We start from the raw sequence: 17660 nt of genomic DNA, 5'->3' as shown, positions 1-17660 counted from the left end.
CGTAACAGACCAACGTTACAAAATGTGGTTGTTCTACACAGACCGAGAATAATTGGTGTGAGACTAACCACAGACCAAGGATAAAATATTGTTGAATTGAGCTATAGTTCAACAAAATAACCTAAAATGTACGTCTGTACTGTTCTTATTTGATATATTGCTGATTTGCGTAATTTTTACGGCGGCGCATATGTGGGACGCTCGGTCTATAGCATCAAAATCTTAACACAGACCAAGTGTCCCATATATGAGCCACTATTTATTTGCTCAGTTACTGTAGGTTTTAGGGTAAGTTTCAATCAAACATGCATATCTTATTATGAGAGTATTTAATTTCATGGTACAAAAGCTCAAACAACAGAGTCATATAAATATAGATCCATTTAATGTTTTATAATACATACCTTATTCGGCTATAGGCCTACAAGAATTTTAATTTTAGAAATAAAAAAAGTAGCATATAAGAAAATAAAGTTTATTTTATTTCGTGGTACCAAAACACAAATGGGATTCTTTTTACTCTACAATACATAATACACGACTTAACCCATATCTTATAACTATCTTACAAAATAAGTGAACATTTATATAAGTTATTAAATTTACACAAATATTCAGAATGTACCACGTTACATTATATTTAAGTGCTCACACATTCATATTCTAATTATTGTGCCACTGGTTATAACAAGTTGGCATGCATAGGCCAAACGGTTTGTTATTTGAGTCTCTGCAGACGGAGCAGGTATAAAATGTTTGCTTCCTCCTCTGGTTTCTCTCTCTGCAAACATGGCATCTCAGACGCTTGTACAGCTTCACGGGAGTATGGGCAGACTGTGAAGAGTGGCTGGAGCGAGGATTCCTTGGCATGGGCTCTATCTGAATGTAATTTTTTATTACGATGTCCCTGAACTTCAGGTAGGTTGTTTTGGTGGCAAGCCTTGAGAAAATGTAGACACCGTTCGACAGGGAGACGTCTAGCAGGTGGAAAAAAATTTAACAAAACTTAACCTCAACCCTAGTTCAGAAGAAAGAAGCCCGTGGTGTGAGGTTTTCAACAAGAACAGTGTTGGCTGCAATGAACAAGTTTATCAACTGTGCGGGACGTAATTTTTAAGATATCCAGAGACCAAGCGTCCCACATGTGAGCCAGACATCCCCATAGACCAATACAAAAGTATCAAGCCTCTAAAATAGACCAGTGAATTTTCAAGGCAATAATAGTGGCATGCAAACAGCGGCGCAAATATGGGACGTCAGTCTATTTGAGGTGCCCCAAGCGGCGCATATTTGGGACGCCGGTGCACGGGTAGAAACCGCGCGGCTCATATTTGAGCCGGCTGGTCTATGGGTATACGAATTTTCTTCACATGGTGGTAGCGAACGTGTTAAATAGTCCTCTGCTTCTAGCGAGTGTAAAGGAGATTCTGTAGCAAATTTTGCAGTGCAGTCTTCAGAGATATCCCATTCTTGAGTCACAGCTCTGGTGGGTGGTGGTTGTGGCTTTTCCTCCTCATTTAGGACGGTTTTCTTTCATACATCAAATGAAGGTGATGACTTAGGAGATTGTAAAGTCAAGCATGTCTTATGTGGTATTGATGGATATCTCCATTGTTGGAGAGTTCTGTGCTGTCCACATATAACACCACTTCTTGGATGTAAAGAACAGCAACTGTGAGAATTCACAAGATCTAGAATGCTCTGCAGCTTTCTCTCCGTCCAAGTACAGCCAGGGCCCTTTTGAAGGAAACGTAGGATGTTACTGCCAACCTATCTGCTGACCTTTCTTGCAGCATGAGAGTGGCGTCATCTACATATATAAGAGTTTTGCACAGGTCTCTTAAGTACCTGTTATGTTGTTTATACACAGGGTAAGCAGAACTGATCCCTATGGTATGCCTCGCTGTACTGGGAGAAGATGGAACTGAACTTCTTTTGCAATTTCTGTAGTGGTGTTTTTGAGTTCCATCAGTTGTTTCCTGCCCTCCAGATAGCTTCTGAACTATTTCATTGCTATATCAGTCATGCCTAATGACTCCAGTTTCTTAGCTATTCATTCTTGGCTATGGCAGTCAAATGCCTTGCTTAGGTCGAGTAAGCTGGCTGTAGTCAAATTGCCTTCTCCTAAGCTGTCATTTATAGTTTTGACCAATGCAATCATTGTTGTAGTGGTTGATTTACCATTTTTGAACCCATGCTGGTTGTCTGTAAGCAGGTTGTTTTGGGTACAATGATTTAAAATTCTATTTGCTCTATTTTTCACACACTTTTGAAATGGTTGAGATAAGTAAAATAGGTCCTTAATTGCCAACTGCAGTGGTGTCTCCTTTCTTGAATTTTGGATAGACTTTGGACACCTTTATGTTTTATGGAACGATTCCTTCTCTAAATAATTTATTGAACATGGCTGTAAGAGGTGTAGCCAGGTGTAGTTTACTCATGAAATACTGCTGAATGAGCTTCGTACAAATGAACCCAATGATTTTAAGAACTTTGTCAGATTAGATACAGAGTCATTTGATCAGTTATTGCAATTGGTTGAGCCTCATATTAGAAAAAAAGATACTGCTATGAAAGATGCTATTCCCCCAAGCCAACGTTTGTCAATAACTTTACACTATCTTGCTACAGGAAATTCGTTTGAAGACCTCAAATTTACAAGTGCTATTTCTCCACAAGCTATTTTGGGAGAATTGCTGTTGAAACCTGTGATGCTATTACCACGATGCATAACTACCTAAGACAAAAAGCTACAAGTATTTACATTTGTAGAGGCAATGTTGATACAGAGGTCCTCGAATCGAGCCAAATTGTTAATGGGTCCTGGAGGGACGTTATTCAACCAGTAGCACTACAAGGTATCCGACATCGGAATGCAAGTAACTATGCTAAATCTGTGAGAGATCAGTTTTGTGATTACTTTAATAACGAGGGTGAAGTTTCTTGGCAGTATAACTTCATATGAAACACTATAGGACCCTATTATAACTGTATGCACAATTTGTTCACTTGCATAATACAGTAATAAACAGTTGTACTACTTACCCGTGTTGTATTTAATTCATTTCCATCTATCTCTTCATCGTCTAACATGGTATTTGTGGTTCTTCTAAATCAATCAAGAATTTCATTTCATCAAAGTACCACAATGTAGGCTCAAGTACTTCGTCTGTACCAGCACCACTTTTTCTTTTTTCAGAGTTTTTTATGCGTCTGAACTCTTTCCGGAAATTAGTTCGAAGAGAATTTATTTTCTTCACCAGTGCCTTCCTGTCAGCTTCCGGATATCTTTCGTTGTACTTCTGTAGTAGTTCGTCGTACTGCTCGTTTTTCTTTATCCTGTTTGAATAATCCTTCCACTTATTATCCCACAATGCCGGTAACGAATGGTACACTTCAATAACCTCCAATAAAAACTTCCTTTCATCAGTGTTCGCCATCGCTGCCTCAGAACTAGACTGGATCAGAACAAGATAACCACCCGAGAATCCACAGGATATTGCGCAATACTGCTCATACACAGCTCAATATTTTCAAGATTGTGCAATAGATTTATAAACTTTTTGACTTCATTCAATATATTACACAACCAGTTTTTGGCTTTCAATATAACTCATACACGGTCAATATTATTGTGCAATATAAATATTGCACAATAATATTGACCATGTATGGGCCCCTTTAGTTCTTATTTTCCCAGTTGTGCTCTGTTTTAACCACCTGGAATGAAACACTGAAGATATTCTATTTAGTTTTTGTTTAATTTATTCTCACGTTTTTACCTTTTAAGAAGTCAGATGGGGTCTTTGAGGAGACTTTGTGTTATGTGTTAGCTCTAGTGGGATTGCTACCTTTGTTTAACTGCCTTTCCCTACGAGTTGTTCTTGTAGTGCTTTGAGACAGGTCTCCTTTCTTCTTGGTAGGTCTTCAGCTGAACTAGATCCAATAGGAAAGGCTTAGAGTGGTTGTACGGAGGTGACTCTGTACTGTAAATTTGTGTTTTCTGAGTTTTTCTTTAATTTAAATTCTTGTTTTGTAACTCTATTTGTACATTCCTATTGTTTCGTTTTTACCTATTTTTATCATTAGTTGTTTTATTTCTCTTCATTTTCACTCTCCAGTATTTTGGTTTTTTTCTTTAGCAACTTCTAGCTCTGAACAGTGTTTTTCATCGCTAATGTGTTGCTCTAGTATGGAGTTTTTAGTATCAAATCATACACTTATTGCTTCAGTTTACTATTTTCTACCAACAGTGCATTTCCCGCTTCGGCAGCCAGTGTGAGTGACGTTTTTAAGTCGTCAACCTCCTGAATATTTTGTTTTTTTGTTTGGAATGTCACCAATTGTGCTTTGAGACTGATGAGTTGTAGCATTTTCCTTGGTTTCCATCCTATTTTGCGTGTTTAATGGTAATATTTTGTAGGTAAGATTAGCCTCCTTCAGAGCCAGATTGAATTTCATATTTCTGTAGCTGTCTACTAGTGGATTTCTGTAGATGAAATGAAATATGTCTTTATTTTTTGAGGCAGAGTTGGGGTTGCTTAGCCCTGTCCTACACTCAACCTCAAAATAATATGAATAATACTAACAACACAACACAATATAAAGCTACTAACAATACTGTAAATGTGTATATTTTCTAAGTAGAGAGCCAGGTTAGATTCTTTAATGTCAGCCGTGGTGTTGTCTCCAAAGAATGTAACCTTGTACTATAAAGGTTTGCTTTATTTTCAACTACATCTGTTGATATTCTGGCTGGCTTTGCTAAATTGAAAGCATGTGTTCTTTAATTTACCAAATACAAGAGGGCAGTCCGAGCACTCATTTTTCTGTGCCTTAATTTATAGCATTGGATGAGTTATATTTTTTGTAACTAATACAATCAAAGTTGTTTTCCAATGTTGCCTAGGCAATGACATGGTGCATTGCGTCAATGAATTTTGGAACTTGAGTGTGTTTATTTCTATTCATCAGCCTTAAGACATTGGTATTCACATGGATTAGCTTTTCTTTGTTGATTACAGGAGCTAATAAAATACAATGTAAATATATAAGTGTATTTATTTACATGCACATAAAAACAATGAAACAAACATACACAACAAAATAAAACATCAACTGAACCAGGTAACTTAAGACTAGAGTTTAAACAACTTATTAAAAATATGAAGCGATTATCTGTTTGTAAAAATAATGATCAGATATGCCTGATTTCACTGTGAACTGGGCATAACCATATTAAACAAACATGTTTAAAATTTTGCGCCTAGGTCCCTTTACACTTCTACACAGTCTACAACAATACACATTAACTAATTAACTAGAAGTAAATTAAATCACAGTTTGTTCTTGTATAGGGCAATTCTGGGCTATTGTTACGATTATGGTGGTGTTACATATATGTAAAGTATACAAAAACATTAAACTTTTATAACATCAATATTGATATTTGAATTACTAAACTGTACAAACCAATACCAGATATACAAAACAAACACTACTATTTTTCATACATATTAAAATTACCTATAAAATGTTCTCATAAACCTTAAAAAAAGTTATCTTGTTTACGATAGAAAAAATTCTTCAAATTTAATATTATTATGAAAATTTAGTATTTAAAGTTAACATAATAACCCTCTATCTGGATTTCATGTTTGTTTATAGTATTACAGATATAATCAGTTTATTTTAAAGTTTTCCTTTGGTGGGAAGTTGAAGGAGGGGTAAGCTCTAAAAAGACAACCTGTTTCCTATCTCTTTGAAAGGTCTAATTTGTAAATGATCACACTACAGTTTGTATAGCATCTACAGCTACCGATGTACTAACATTGTGTGGTACAAGACAATGCAACATAGATCATAAGAAAATAGGTGTACAATAGTCAATGGCTACTGAAAGAAATTCACAAAAAATTATATGAATTGAATTTTTCTGAAATTGTATGTCAAGCAACACCTTTATTATTTTTACTTTTAATATTCCAGCAGTGTTAAAAAAGGGTAGAGATATTGTAATAGACCTTTCTTACAAATTTTTAGATCTTTTAAGCCACTATTGTGACTATTTGCTAGTATTGAAACCATGCAGCAGTGACGATGTGAAGGAATTTACCTAATATCAGAATAATTGATTCACAAAAACTTAAGATTTGGTGCAATAGTTGACATTATTATTATTCTATGAACTGTCTGTCAGGAAGGCAATAAAAGATCTGAACTAGAGCATCCAGCATACTGTAGTTGAGTCACGAGACGAACCCTGTCCCAGTACACGGTGCAGCTATGTCTTGTAGTGGTATTACCTTATTTTGCAGGCACTTAAGTCAGTAATTATGTCTGCAATATTAGTGCACACGATTATAGTTATAGGCTCAAGAGAGGCGAATAGTGCCTTGAATTTGCTGGTATACACAGAGACCAAGGGTCATCTCGTGACTCGCCTACAGTACAGATCTTGACTGAAAATCAAACCTGTGTTTTTACTGTTTATAAAGTCTTTTACACAATTATTTTCACACAAAAAGATTAATACTGGAAGGTTGAAAACCACGCTAAATGTAAAAAATTAGATATACCAGGAAAAAAGAAGATATTGTCAGAACAGAATAATTAAGTTAGAATGGTCTAATTGGATTTTTATACTATAAACATCTTTGTTGAGTTCATATATTACGATGACAGTTGGAAACATTTTTATTTTGGGAAAATACTTTTTTGTAAATAACTCATTTAATGTACAACCATGATTTTATTTATTTAAACCCATTCACCCCTATCTGAGTGATGCTTTCGCGTAATAGACAACATAACTTTACAGTAATCTACAAGTGAAAATAGACAAAACAATTTAAATAAACCAGCTTTCTGCCTAGAGGTATTGTACCATTGAATTTACATAAACCTTCTTTTTTGTATATGGTATAGAATTCCCTATTTTTACTAGCAACAAATTATGGGGTTAAATAATCTCTTATACCTATTGAAATTCAGTAGCAACAGATAAAAATATGTAAATACTTAATGTTGAATAACAATACATGCCTCGGAACATATATTTTTAGCGCTCAGCTATCTCTGCCAGACAGAGGGTTAATAAAAAAAGTCAATAAATGAAAGTACAAAAATTAAGCACAAAAATAAACATGCTGCAGTGGAAGCTCTGGGCACTCGTAGTTTCAGGGAAATAAACAGGTAAAACAAAACTTAGAAAACATTGCTTTGTTTGTAAAACATATCCCCTAACTATTTTTGCTCTCAAAGATTATTGGCTTGAAAATTTATGATCAAGTTATAAAATTCTAAAGTTATTATATTAATGTCATAAGCACCTTGTTTTTATACAAATGTAACATATGTTAAACTAGCTAACCAAATTCGATCTACTGTACTAATGATAAGTTTTCACAGGTAGCATCAACCATATTCTATTTTGTGCACATAAGAGACAATTTAATTTATTGCTAATAATGTTTTACAATTTATGTGTAGGAATAGACCTTATACTATATTAAAAAAAGAGGAGACACTGACTTTTTTGCCTTATTATGTCCACCCTCATAGGCCACTAGCCTGTGCGAGGATCTTATCAAAGTACATAAGAGAATCTGTACAGTACAAGGTAGACAATACTGATAAAAAGTGCTTTGGTCAGAGGCAGGATTTGAACTTATGGTATTTCAAATTCAGATCCTAAGTCTGATGCCATAGACCATGTGGCAACCAGTTCTCCCATGATTATGATGGTATACTATAATAAAGAACTAATTTAGTAAAATAAATACTAATCTCAACAACATCACATAAAAAATAAAGCTGTTTTTACTTTAACTTTATATTTTGCCTCAGAGTAACTTATTACTTACTTAATAATGATTAACATAATTAGTCAATGATTATTCATATTTACATACTTGAAGTCATAAAGCTGTATTGCAATGAATTAACAGTAATTAGTGCTCAACACATTATTTTAACATGCCTAGAAAAAATTAAATTGAAGTAACATAAACAGTACTGCAAGATCTCAATAATAAATAATAGAAGATTAAGAGTTTGATTATATTACTTTTATTTAGTCAAATCTCATATATGGGTGTTTGGTCCGTCAGTATTGAGTGAAGGTTTGAGCAGTTGAAATTCTTTTGAAACATGACTATTATTATTGTTACATGATCTACTTATTTTTTTAAATTGTTTTTACGTTGAATAATTAAATATATCAATCTAAGTTTTTGTGTAAGTGTTTAAACCAAACATCCACAAATTATTAATATGGGTGAATGCTTAGAAATTTTAACAATATACTGAATTAGATACTACTATTATTTATCTCTAAAAGAACTCACAAACTCTTACAAAAACAAACAAATTCTGCATCAAATAAACATATTTCACACAAATATAAACCCAGTGTTTTGTCTCACAGATAGTCAAAAACAGCTATAACTTAGTAAAAGCAATAAAACTATAAAGGGGTGACAAATCAGGTTCATTTTGACTTGTGAAAATGTATCAAACTTGGCTTTATTTTGTCAATATTTTTTTGTTGGTTATAACATGTGTATTTCCACAATCTGTAATCAAAAACTTATTGGCAAATTAAGGAGAATTAACCTCTTTAACTCTTAGTGCACATGGTCCTGGATATGTTTCCACTCACGGTGTTGGAAATACAGCTTAAATACAAGAAGAGACTATTAAATTGTGTCACATAACATATATAAAATAACTACAAATAATTTTTAAAAATTCTGCATTTCAATATAAAAAAATATAAGGTTTTTACAATAATCACAATACATAAGTAGCAAGTTTAAGCTGAATAACTATGTCAGTAAATATATATTTTAGAAGTATTGATAAATAAAAATATCAGCCACATACAGAAACAAAATTTTTTACTCCCCTCAAATACATACTAATATAAAATACTATGGTTACTTGCTAGGGCGGAAAATAAATTCTATAATTCATCTAGACAAGAAAGACATGCTGCTGACCCAAAAAGCAGTGGAAAAAATTCCTGATTCCTGGAATCACAGACTGTGTGCGATAAAGGGCTACTTTTACATTACTACACAGGTTTGGTGATAGCCTAGTGCATAAGGCATGAGAACAGTTTGAACCATTACAGTAGCAATGTTCATTATACTTCATCTGCAAACTAAACAAGGAGATGAAATAATCATGTACATTATTGGAATACTATTTACAATGGTGTAAAACGTATGAAATATAAATTCTGGTTTGCCATTCACAGTTTTGTCTTGATAATATAAATAATTCTAACCATTTACATCATGATATTCACTGTTTAAAAATATATTTTCTATTTAACATCCAGGTGGCCAAAAGGAAGCATAAATATTTCAGTCAGTTGCCTCTTTAATTCAAGTCTTACTCTGTCTAGAGAACCGTGGTCCCCTAAGGATTATAGACCTTTACTATTACATACAACACTGTTCTACTACTATCGACCTGCCTTGAGTCATCCATCAACTGCATATAGGTACTACTTTCTTTTTATTTAACGCACTTAAACAATTTCATGAAATGTGTTTTCTCCAAGAAAGGCTAAATAGAAATAAGTCTAAACACAGCTGTAAGTGCGCCATGTAAAATTATTAGAATTATGATTTTAATATAGCCTTATAAGTTTAGAAGTTAGCTTTATTATTTCATAAGTAGATTATATTTGGAGAGGACTTATCTTCTTTATTTTGATATGATGTTGCAAATTAATAAAATTAGCTGAATTAAATAAGAATAAATCAAAGTGATCAATGCAACACAGCTGATGATTGACCATTAGAGTGAGTGCACGTAAAAGAGCACTTGGGCCCCTAATCTCAGGGTCCAGGCTCTCTTACTGGACAGAGTATCCGTACAAAGAAAACTTAAGGCGGTGCAATCAATTTTGGGGTTGGGAAAGTATTTTTTTTTTTAATCAAATTCAAAGCTCTTTATTAAAATAATTGCACTGAATACAGAAAAAGTAGAAACATCGTTTGTTCAAGGCCAAATAAAAATGGTTGAGGATAAAAATGTTAAATTTTTACAGTAAGTACATGTGTTGCAGTCAGAAATTAATATATATTTTAGCTATACAAATATTTTAGAAGATTTTCTTAAATTATACTGAATAAAAATGTTTTTTCTTAAGACATGAATAAATGAAAATATTTCACTCCCTGAAGCTATAACTCATGTTACATACTGTAAACATTTCATATATGTTTCTTCAGCCATTTTTATTTAGGCCTAATTACAAAATAACCTAAATTTCATACTTTGAATGTTTTTTAAATTTTATGTGCATTGGTCAAAATAAATGTTTTCTACTTTCTCATATCCAGGAAAGTTATCTCAAAGAGCTATAAATTTATCATACAAAATTTTTCCAATCCCAAAATTGATTGATTGCATCACCATAATATGTAGTTTTACTCATTTTGTTGTTATTATTGTCAGGTTATAAATAAAACATTTGTACAAATAAAAGTTATGAAAGTTAGTAGTTAACATTTTTAATTGTTTGAAAACACTATGTCTAAAATTTGTTTTACATGATTAAATTAGTTAAGTAATTGATAAAGTTAAACCTATCATATAATAATATTGAAAATGGTAATAAAAAAATTAAACATAAATCATTATATGCAAATATGTTTTAGCATTTTTAACTGTTTCAATATATCCAAAAGAGTTTGCATGCTATACAGTGGAGTATTTATGTCTAAAATGTGGCCAGAAGGAAAATTTTATATTTACCTAACATTAACATTCATAGCTTCATAGTTCACCTTCCTCTTAGAGCAGCGTCTGGAATCTGATTGCTGTCACAGACTTGACTCCTGAAATCTGGAGTCACATTTGTCTGAAGAGATCCAAAAACATCACTGACGAACTCTTTACAACGTTTAGACATCGGAGACCTAGACTATAAAATAACTCCCTCAGAAATCATATTTGGTAGTATCTGTCAACAGAGAATGCCACCAAAAACCTCTGAATAAGATCATAGTAGTGTTTTAACCCATTGCGGATCACTGATGAGCTGGGCTCGTCACGCAGCGGCCGGGCCTAACGGCACGGTGACGAGCTCAGGTCGCATAAGCGGTTTGCTTTTAAATTTCCCTCCGAATAGTTCTGTTAATGTCTGTTAGATCGGGCGATCGTCTTCACTTGTCTACTAAGAGTGTTTAACAACGGTCTACGTTTAGAATTTTCAAAAGTTTTATAGATATCCTACAGATCGCAGTTGTATGTCGTTGAAAAATCATTCATATGAGTTTACTCTCTGCTTTTTAGCGCTTCTGATTGGGTGTTTTCCTAAGTTGTTATTATAATACTTTTGAGGTTAATGACACAATTAAACGACGCAGACGTACATGTTGGTGGGTTTAGTCTAGACAATGGCCGGGATGTTGCAATCGATTCGCCCGAGCCGCTTTATTTAGACTATGATTCAGACATCATCCCTGCCACGCCGTAACCTTGCTCGCGTGTTATCGTTCCTACATCACGGATAACCCAGCATGCCCATGTTCCATCTGAACGAATACCTTTGCAGCTGAATTTTCTAGTATACAATAGCGAGAGATACGATGTGGCGCACCATTGCTGTTCGTGCGGCCGCTGACCGTGAATTAATTCGCGCCCGCTGGTGCCCGCGCGCCAAAAAAATACGATCCGCAATGGGTTAAGCCTTTATACTCCACTGTGTCGATTAAACTAACAGATCAGTAATTAAGTAAACAACAACTTAACCATCAATTTAGCCTGAGCAAAATTGTGGGATTCCAATTCCTTACCTAACTGCATAGGTACATAAATTTGTTCAGATTTTAGAATCTTTATTTCCTATTTTGGAGATAATACAATTTTAAAATCTATAAAACATAAATGTTCTGTATGGACCTACATTTATAAAGCACTTCATCTTTTAAATATTAATTTATGTAGTATGTTTTATGAAAAAAAAAATAGAACTGTACACTGTTTGATTAATAACCCATGTTTCCATTGGTTAATAAGAGGGATTAATAACATCCCTGACTACATTATGAATCAGAAACAAAAAAGTAATACTGAAAATTAATTAATTTATAAGTAAATAACAAGGAAACCCAAAATTTTAACTTAGTGAGTGTCCATTATGATCGGAACACCTGACAAAAGATTCGGCCACAGAGCCAGTAGTGTAGGGGAGGTTTGGGGGGCAAAAAGGGTCACGTGGCATGATGGAATTTGACGAAAGCGATAGCAGCCAGCTCCTTACATACCTCCTCTAACACCACCACACTTTCGAGTAGACTGCAGTACTCTTCCCTGAAAACATCATAAGAAAACAGGTTAAATACTAAAGTTCACATTTGTGATTTTAAAATTGTTTCAATTCTCAATTTGTATCCGATTGTTGTTACTGTACAAAGTACGATTTTTAACAATCAAAACACTTTTAAAAATTGTACATATTAGTGTAATACATTTTGTTTGTAAGCAACATTGCAACAAACAAATGCAAGTTACATGGTATATTACTATTTGACTAAAAATCCTTTCAAAACTATGTTTCTACACTATTATGGATTTGATTATGGCATGACATGACAACAGGACTCTTTGTCATGGTTTAATGCAGCATAGTTTTGGTTTATAAAATGGAGAGATTAACTTCAATCCCCAGATTAGTTTACTCCCCATTTTAAAGGAGTATAGGTCACTGAGGATAGTTGCCTCTATTAATTTATAGATTGTCATTACAATAGCTACATATATTAATTCAAACTAACCACATAATGAGTCTGATTAGTAAAGGTGTTCAAGGTTGACATTTTTAAACGTTAGATTGAACAAATATGAGTCCAAATAACTTTTTTTGTTGGATATTCACACTGCAACAGATGTTGGACTGAGTTTTTCTTTGGATCATAAATGTTCATCAGTAAATAAATGACATTAATAATGCAGTAATTGAAAGTATGACAAAGAGATGACTAAACAATGTTCCTCACTTAAACCAACCAATTATTGTTTTAGCATATAATTCAATAACATTGATTTTAATTTAGTTTTGAAAAATTGTTACTAATAAAGGGTGTCTTATTTTACTAAGTGAAAATAAATTAGCTTTCTCTAACATAACCTGAGGACCAATGGCTTAACGGTTACTTCCAAACTACCACCAATGGCTGGGCAGGTGGACTGCTTGTAAGGATAGGATTGTTTAACGGTCACCCATCCAAGGAGCAGCCACATTCAAGATTCCTTGACTCGGTTATTATGTGAGAACTGCTGCTAGATTGCACCAATGACAACACAATAATTTTGGTTTACTGAGTACATATTCAAACACTATACTGATGACCCATTGACAACTTTCTGTACAGTTTAAATAAATTTTGCAATATTTTTCCAGTCACCATGATCCAATTTGATATTTTCTACATACATGAAAACATAAAATAATACAATATTTCTTAAGTTTTGTGAGGCTTTGAATTTTTAAGGAAATACTGTCAGACCCAGATAAACTGAACAAAAATATCAACATAAATCAATAAGAAGGAGAGATTTAAATAACCCTAACTTGAGGAGGCTGAACTGCTCATATTAAGAAGCAGTAGTTTATTCCCCATTTTAAAGGAGTATAGTTTTATATTGTTTTCAAATTTAAAGTAGCTTGATAAAGAATCTTATTTGAGGTCTTATAAAAAAGAGATTTGAAAGTAGTTTGTCTTCTTTGAAAAACTTGTGTTTTTTCCAAAAGAAAATATTTGTCACTCCACATAGTGTAAACTATGTAGTAACCAACCTCTTGTCTTGTGTGTGGCCCAGCAGCCGGTGCCTAGTCTCCTGCAGCAGTCCCTTGTAGCCGGGCAGGCTAGTGACCTGGGCATGTAGCCGGGTAGCAGTGTCACTCAGAGCTGCCAATAGACAGTCTGTGTCCGGTCGCCGTGGTACCCCAGTGTTCAGCAAGTACTCGTGTAGGTAAGGGTGTGGCAGCAGTGCTAGTCGGGATATCACAGCAGTCAGTTGTAGGTTCACTTCATATGCCTGATAACAGCACATTTCTTGTTTGGTAACAGTAGCTTCACATAGTAACCACTAATTATAATTAACTTTGGACATTAGTGTGTGTAATATGATTTCCAAAAAGTTTATCTTCTGTTTCACAGTTATTTATGAAACATACTAAAATTTTTACTTGTGGCAAAATACTAAATATATTTTTACTGCATTGCTGTTGATGTTTTATAAGTGCATTGACATTTTGAATAATCAGTAGTCCATAAATAAAATAGCCCTGTAAATATTTATATTTTTTTCTACACAAAAATGTTGTTCCTGTGTATAACTCTCTGATATGCTATAGAATGGAATGTAAGGCTCATTGAGGAGAGTGGTGCAGGTTTTTGCTATATATATAAATTACTGCCTTAGAATGTGAGTTTTTAGTGAGGTGGGAGGAAGATTAGAAAGACAATTTAATAAAATCATAATATACTTAATTTTTTCAGTACATCTACATTTAATAACAATATGAATAGTAAAATATTCAAGAACTCCAAAGTAAAAATAAAACATAATTTAATTTTGAATCAAAATTTAAATATCAAAATGATGTTTATAAATACAATGAATAAATCAATCAATCAATTATAAAAACCAAGCCAAAATGTAAATTTATCTATCAACACTAATGGTTTTATATATTAAAGCACTGACCTGGTTCGGCAGATCTCTGATCCTGTTAAAGATCATGCGGAGAAAAGGCCCCTCATAGAATTGGCGAGCGTCAGCCTCAGGCCGAGAGTCAGAGCTTAGGTTATCATCTGACACCGCCTCTATGGGCCAAGAGAAGCCAGCACAAGCTGCCACCACCAGCGAGTACTGACGCTGTGACTCACTCACATACTGGTGGTATCCTCCTGTCTCAGCACTGGGTGCAGACCGGAGCATCGGCGGCACCACGTTCAAGAAACTGCAACACTCTCACAATTACACTAAACTTTACAACAATAGGATTTCATAAAGGAAAACTTAAAACTCAATGTCTTAAACTCTACAGGAAAATTGGAAACAATATTTTAAGCCATTGACTATTGAAATTTATTGCAGTGTTAAATGAAGTGTTAAGAAAACCTCCTAATTAAATATGGCTAATTAAATACTAGGTTGTGTGCTTATACAACGCATATTATTGAAGTATTTAGACAGTATAAAGTTAATAAAATCTCTTGAGAGTAAGGTTTCAGAAGATGAAATGCTTATCCATCAGATGTGGAAAATAGGTGAAAGAATATTTATGTAGAGAAATAGTTATATTCAGCATAACTTATCTATTACGAAAAACTTGTTTCTTAAGTTAAAATAACTTTATTATGCATATGTCAACAAAATTAAAGGAGCTCTTAGTCTGTCAAGCATCTTTAAGTTGTCCTATAACACTATTGTTGTTTAAAATTATAATTACAGTTGAACATAGGTTTACCTGTGAATGATTTTGTCTATGTGAGATGGTGCCATAGTTCGGCTTACAAGTCCATTTGGGTCTGTTTCTGGAAAAAATGTATGCAAACTGAAAAAACTATAAACATTTTATTTAGTAGTTAAGTTATATGAAAGTTTGCTGATTCTTCACATAACGGGAAAAGTTCACACACAGGGTCTGTTCAATATGTATTGGGACTGGGTTTGCTGTATCTTCAACGGAGAGGTGGAGAGGGTCCCCCACCACTCAGGGGGACCAATCTACCTGACTACCTAAGAAAGCTTCCAGAGAAGAACTTCAAGACCTCCTTAAGAAGCTGGCTGCTGGAGCATCCATACTAGTGTCCAGGAGTTCCTTCAGTGGAGGACAAGCGCTTTGTAATTTACATACACTGACTCATACACTGATTGTGACAAACACTGACCTTTGTTCTATTCTCTAAGAATATGTTCAATAAAGATATATTCTATTGTATATTCTATTCTAAAGCTCTGCCGAGAAAACCTGGGCATCGAGCTGCCAGCAGAGGCCATATGTCGCTCCCATCGTGTCGGTAAGCAGCTGGAACCAGCAGCGGATGGACGAATACGACATCGGCCCATCATTGTCCGTTTCATCAGCTACAGATTTACCGGCGGTTGGTGTATGACGCAAAAAAGAAGTTGAAGAGCACAGGAGTCCACCATTCGCGAGGACTTAACATCTCGTCATCTGGAGCTGTACCGGAGGGCTGTGGCGCTGTAATGGTGTTAGAAACACTTGGACTAGAGATGGCAGAGTGTTTGTGGGTCGACGGAACTGGGGGGAGGGGTTCGGCGACTCGGCTGTCGGATCTACCCGGCAACAAATCTGCGCACCTCCAATAGCTAGTAAGTTTTAACATATGCAGTACATAATGGTAGTCTGTATGTGTATATGTATGTATATATGTATATTATGTGTGTGTGTGTGTATATATATATATGTATAAATCGATATGTTTAGTTTATTTATTACATGTATATATTTATTTTTTCATTTAATAATTAAGGGTATTATTAATTTATATAATAACGTATTAACTCCTTATTTAATCAGTTTTATTTGTTTTTATATTAATTGCATGTAATATATATATATGTATATATTTTTTTTTATTTAAAAATTAAGGGTATTATTAATTTATATAATAAAGTATTAACTCCTTATTTAATCAGTTTATTTAGTTTTTATATTAAATATTGTTTATTTTGTTGTTTCTGGTTATATGTTGTAGAACTGAATATTTCATCGAATTTAATTTTTTATTTAATACTATTATAGTTCATATTGGCTATTTATTTCCTTCTCAGAACATTTGCTTTTAATTTTATCATTGAAAGACATCCTAAATTGATACTATTAACATTTTGTACTCATTAACTTTAAGGAGCCGAAATTGTCATGGCATGTGTTTGGTTAATGTATTAGGCCTATTGCGTAGAATTAGAGTATTGGTATGTGTGTGTGCGTGTGTGTGAGTCAGTCAGTGTCGCGGCTGCGGTCCGGAGCGGGTCGTGTCACGGCGCCGTTGATTGTGGACCCGGGATAGTGGGTCCACACAGTCCTCGCCACGCCGGTCGCCTCCCCGCCTTCACCAACTCCTCCTCGCCTCCATCCACAGCTGATGTCCTCTCTTTTCCTTATCTCCCTATCCTAGACATTTGAAAGCCGCTCATATCAATGCGCAATCGCTGAGGGGGCATGTTTATGAGCTTAGAGAAATTTTTGGGCCTTCAACAGTTTGATTTAATTGGAATTTTCAGAATCCTGGCTTAAGCCGAGTATTCAGTCAAGCGAAGTTTTCCTTCCCGGTTATGTTTTGCAACGGAACGATAGAACAGGAAAAAATGGCGGAGGTGTTGCAGTGTATAATTAGGGAGGGCTTAAATTTTAAAACCAGCTTCTTTTTTCGCCTTCTGAGTACTCGGCTGGGCCAGAATTTATGTTTATTGAAATTGGTTTGTCTGGTTCGGATGTACTACTACTGGGAGTGTGTTATCGCCCACCCAGAGTTGGACATATGACAGATTTTGAAAATGCTCTCTTGCACCACATGCACAGATATAGTCGTATATTGATCATGGGCGATTTTCAACACTGATTTGATGAAAAACAATCAACACTATAACTACAGACAGCT

At 34.3% G+C, this 17660-nt stretch overlaps 1 protein-coding gene across 1 annotated transcript in view; it reads right to left on the bottom strand.

Moving 5' to 3' along the window:
- Positions 1 to 11598: 11598 nt before the first annotated feature.
- The window catches only part of LOC124352677 (FHF complex subunit HOOK interacting protein 2A-like), a 36535-nt gene continuing 30473 nt past the window's right edge, over positions 11599 to 17660 (bottom strand). Inside the window, exons 11-14 of the mRNA XM_046802256.1 lie at positions 15500 to 15566; positions 14734 to 14989; positions 13820 to 14061; positions 11599 to 12333 (exon numbers count right to left, since the gene is read on the bottom strand). Of these exons, the coding sequence (XP_046658212.1) occupies positions 12234 to 12333; positions 13820 to 14061; positions 14734 to 14989; positions 15500 to 15566 (665 nt within the window). The 3' untranslated portion in view covers positions 11599 to 12233. The remainder of the gene's footprint in view (positions 12334 to 13819; positions 14062 to 14733; positions 14990 to 15499; positions 15567 to 17660) is intronic.

The sequence above is a fragment of the Homalodisca vitripennis genome, chromosome 1, assembly GCF_021130785.1.
Source record: "Homalodisca vitripennis isolate AUS2020 chromosome 1, UT_GWSS_2.1, whole genome shotgun sequence".
NCBI classification, from domain to species: Eukaryota; Metazoa; Arthropoda; class Insecta; order Hemiptera; family Cicadellidae; genus Homalodisca; species Homalodisca vitripennis.
This window is presented reverse-complemented; position numbering and strand designations above follow the sequence as displayed.